The 3,879-nt window shown below is 28.7% G+C and overlaps 2 protein-coding genes across 2 annotated transcripts; one reads left to right on the forward strand and one right to left on the reverse strand.

Annotated features, from left to right (window-relative positions):
• The first annotated feature begins 102 nt into the window (after nt 1-102).
• On the forward strand, nt 103-789 carry Chro.20386 (hypothetical protein). The annotated part of the gene is made up of 1 exon (XM_660292.1): nt 103-789. The coding sequence occupies one exon, from the start codon at nt 103-105 to the stop codon at nt 787-789; it is 687 nt and encodes a 228-aa protein (XP_665384.1).
• A 508-nt stretch (nt 790-1,297) lies between these two features.
• Chro.20385 (hypothetical protein) lies at nt 1,298-3,769 on the reverse strand. Its single annotated transcript, XM_660293.1, has 1 exon — nt 1,298-3,769. One exon carries the CDS (start codon nt 3,767-3,769, stop codon nt 1,298-1,300), a length of 2,472 nt encoding a protein of 823 aa, XP_665385.1.
• Nucleotides 3,770-3,879: the final 110 nt, after the last annotated feature.

Consider the following 3,879-nt stretch of genomic DNA (forward strand, 5'->3'; position numbering starts at 1 on the left):
CAGATATTTTCTACTGCATCTTTTGACTCAAGCTGCAAGTTATGGGACTTAAGGCAGAAAATTAATGGAAATAATCCTATTATAAAATTCGAGTTACCATGTATGGCAATTATGTCATGCTTCTCTCCAAAAGATGACCTCAAGATGGTAATAAGTGGAGTAGATGATTATCTTAAGCAGTTAGATTTAAGGTTAAAAGAAACTAATCATGGCAATGGAGGCAGAGGTTTTAATATTCCAACTTTGAGGGATTCCCAAAGCTATCGAAGGTCGGTTTACAACTCAAATGGGGATTTGGTTTTATCAATCAATACCAAGGATAAATATGTTCGAATTTTTGATACTGAAAGTCTATCTCCTAAATTAAAGTTTGGATACTTTCACATGTTTAGTTCACAATATGAGGAAGGGTATAAAAGAAAATCTCCCACTCGCTCTTATCCAGTAGTCCATACATTTACTGAAAGTAATGTAAATAGAAATGAAGTAATTCATTCTAATACACGTATTGAGAGAGAGATAGAGGGGGAAATAGACTCAAGAAGTTCAAGCCAAATAACTCAAATTGAAGAAACGAGTGTAGAAGGAGATAATATAAGGATACATCAAACTTCAATCAATGAAGAAGAAAACGAGTTAGATAATGAAAAAAAGGATTATAGTTTACTTTCGGTTAGAGGGCATCCAATATATGCAGATGTTGGAGGCTTTTTAATTTCAGAATCAACAGGAAACTCAAAGCTTGCATTGCTTAAGTTCGGAAAGATTTTAAATAATGAATTGAAATAGAAAAGTATTAAGAAGAGGTATTTTGTTAATAATTACTGGAGGAAAGTTGGCTTGATAAACGTGGTAAAGTTGATATATGGATTTTGCTCATTCTGAGACGATATTTGACTGAGTTTTTGGAGGATATTTCCAATTAAAGCACTAAATATGGGAGTTTGAGTAGAGAAGACTGTATCCATAATATGTTCTTGAAGAAAAGTCTTACATATAAGGATTAAATCTTGTTGAGAAAATATCCTTTCTGAGCCAGAAGGCAAATACTCATTAGAACTTGAGAATAGAAATTCCAAGTTTTTATAAGCATTTTCCAAGATTTTATCTGGAATTGATATCTTTTGTTCTGGAAGAAAGTTATTATAAGTCATGGAATTGGACGACGATATGTTTCTGCAGGTTAAAATATTATTACTCAAGTCTTTACTGAGCTCATTTTTTGTGTTATTGATGAAATTTAGGCAGTCTTGGTCGGGATCTATAATGCTCTGAAATGCATCAATTATAGTATTTTTTAAAGTAATTTTGGATGGTCTAACTTGATATAAGAGTTTAAAGGAGTTACTATTTTTATATTATCATTTTTGCTTGGAGAAAGGTTAAGTGGATCAAATGGTAATGCTCTGGGCCCTACTTTAAAAAGTTGGATTAGAAGATTTTTAATTAAAAAAATATGTATATGAGAGTATTTTGAATGGATTCCTTGATTTGTAAAGTTAATATATAGTTGAAGGTACCTTTGAATTATATGTAATGAAGTCTCTAAAATATTTGGATCTGGAAAGCTTAAAAATTCGATCAATATTTCCAAGCAAGATCTCATCAGATTTTGATTTAAAAGGAAAACTTGAGATAATACAACATGCTTTGGTTGCACTTTGTTCTTTTGTGAAGAATGATTTCCTGAATCTTCACAATCCATTAAAATTGAATCTTGAAATTCATGATCATCATAATATTGATTGTATTGGCATCCACTAAAACTACTATCCATTTGAAAATCTTCATTATTATTAGATAATGATTTAATTTTATTTGGATAATTAATTAACTTGGACCCGGTTTTTGATTTAAAGTTTGTTTGCCATTGACGGTTTGTACTTAGAATGAATCTATTTATAATCTTTAAAATGGTTAAACAAGTTTCTGATAAATCATTATAATGAGAATTGTAGATAACATTATAAAGAGAGTTATCTTGGATTACATTATTTTGGAATTCATTATTATCAAAATTTAAATTTAATAATACTTTAAATGGATCTTGAAAAGGTATTATTGATGAAGATATATTTTCCAAGTCTAAATTTTTTAATTCTGAAATGGATGAAGATAAGATGAATGCTTGTGAAATCATTAAATTTTGCCACTCAGACTTAAGTCTATCAAGTACTATAGGGACAAATCTATTGGAAAATACCTCTTCTAAAAATATATCCGTGGGATGACCATCTTGAAATCTTGGAAGCGATTGAGGAGAAAGAATAATAGTTAAACCATTTTTAATAATGAAATTTAGAATATGAATTGGTAAAGATCTGATTGGATCTATCAATGTCTTTATAAGCAGATTAACATTAACTTCGTCAAAATACTGTCCTGGATTTAAAATCATCTTATTACTTTGATCATTAAAGATATCTTTATAAGTACCAAGTGTAAATGTGAATACTAGTAATCTTATTAAAATATCTTTAATTGAAAAAGTAATTCTTCTGATTTGAAAAAGACTATTATAAAAAATCATCTTATAACTAGTAATCTGAGACAGTTTAATAATCTTGTTATCAGATTGGTTCTTAATACCACTCCTATGCATCCATTCTTGATCTGAAATGGCGTTGAAAAGAGAAATTATATTCAATTCTTCCAATTGGGATTTATTATTGGTTATATTAGTATGTAAATGGCTATCACAAATCTGTAAAAAGGTCAAATTAATTAAGCATATTGTTTCAAAGATTTGTCTTGAAACATTTTCTAAAGGATGTCTTAAAATAAAATGAGAATTTTCCTCTTTAAGAAATCCTCCATTTTTCAGAGTTAAAAAATCTTCTGGTAATTTAACATTTCCAAATATAGAAGATAATANAGTTAAAGAATTCTTTAATAGTATCAAATTCTTCCAATTTGATTCAATTGGTTCCTTAGACATCTTCACAGATTCAATAAGATCTTTAAATAAGAATTCTAATAATTCCTCTTGATTTGAGAAATGAAATGAATCTCTTGAAATCATACTAAAAGCTGCTTTTGAAGTCATTTCACAACTTTCTGAAATCTTATTAAAGTCCCCTAATGCATTTGTAGCAGCTATTAATACAGAATTCAAGACAGTCTTCTCTTCAAAACAAGTACAAGAATTATTCAAATTTTCATTAATTAATTGAATAATCAGTAAAAGATTTTTCTCAAATAATTTTGGATAGCTTAAAAGGATTCTTGACAAACAATTTGATGCTGTTTTTCTTAATTCATGAATTCTTATTCCTCCAGAATCTAATAAGTAAGACATATAAATTCTCAAAATCTCATCGCTTTTAATCATGGAAGAACTTGAATTCTTGTATAATTCCTGATACCACTCTATACACATTACAGTTTGAGAAATAAAAATAAGTCGTCTAGATTCCAAGAAGCTCCCACATAAATCAAGCAAAGAAAGCTGTAAAATACCATTCATTAATTTAAACAGTGATGAAATCCATATTTTTTGTTCTTTATATTCTGTATTTTGGCTTAACAAATCAAAAAATGACGAGGCGCCAACCCCACACTGGGTATCAGAATCTAAAAATTTATCATTTTCAATAATATCAAGAATTTTACAGTTGATTCTACAGAGAATTGTTTCAAGTATAATAAATATTCCATCGACTATAACCAACTTTTGACACACTGTTTGAGGAGAATTGTTGTAAGAATTTTGTAAAGCCAAATGTTTCTTACATCTCATATTAAAAGGTTGTGAGCTGAAAATAAACATTGCAATATTAAGACAGGTTTCCAAAAGTTGATCCAGAAGTATTCCTTGTCCAAAATCCACAAGAGAATTTACCAGTTGAATTATTCTATTTCTTAAAGAGCTATATGAGT

The sequence above is a fragment of the Cryptosporidium hominis genome (assembly GCF_000006425.1).
Source record: "Cryptosporidium hominis TU502 chromosome 2 CHRO012105, whole genome shotgun sequence".
Classification (NCBI taxonomy): Eukaryota; Apicomplexa; class Conoidasida; order Eucoccidiorida; family Cryptosporidiidae; genus Cryptosporidium; species Cryptosporidium hominis.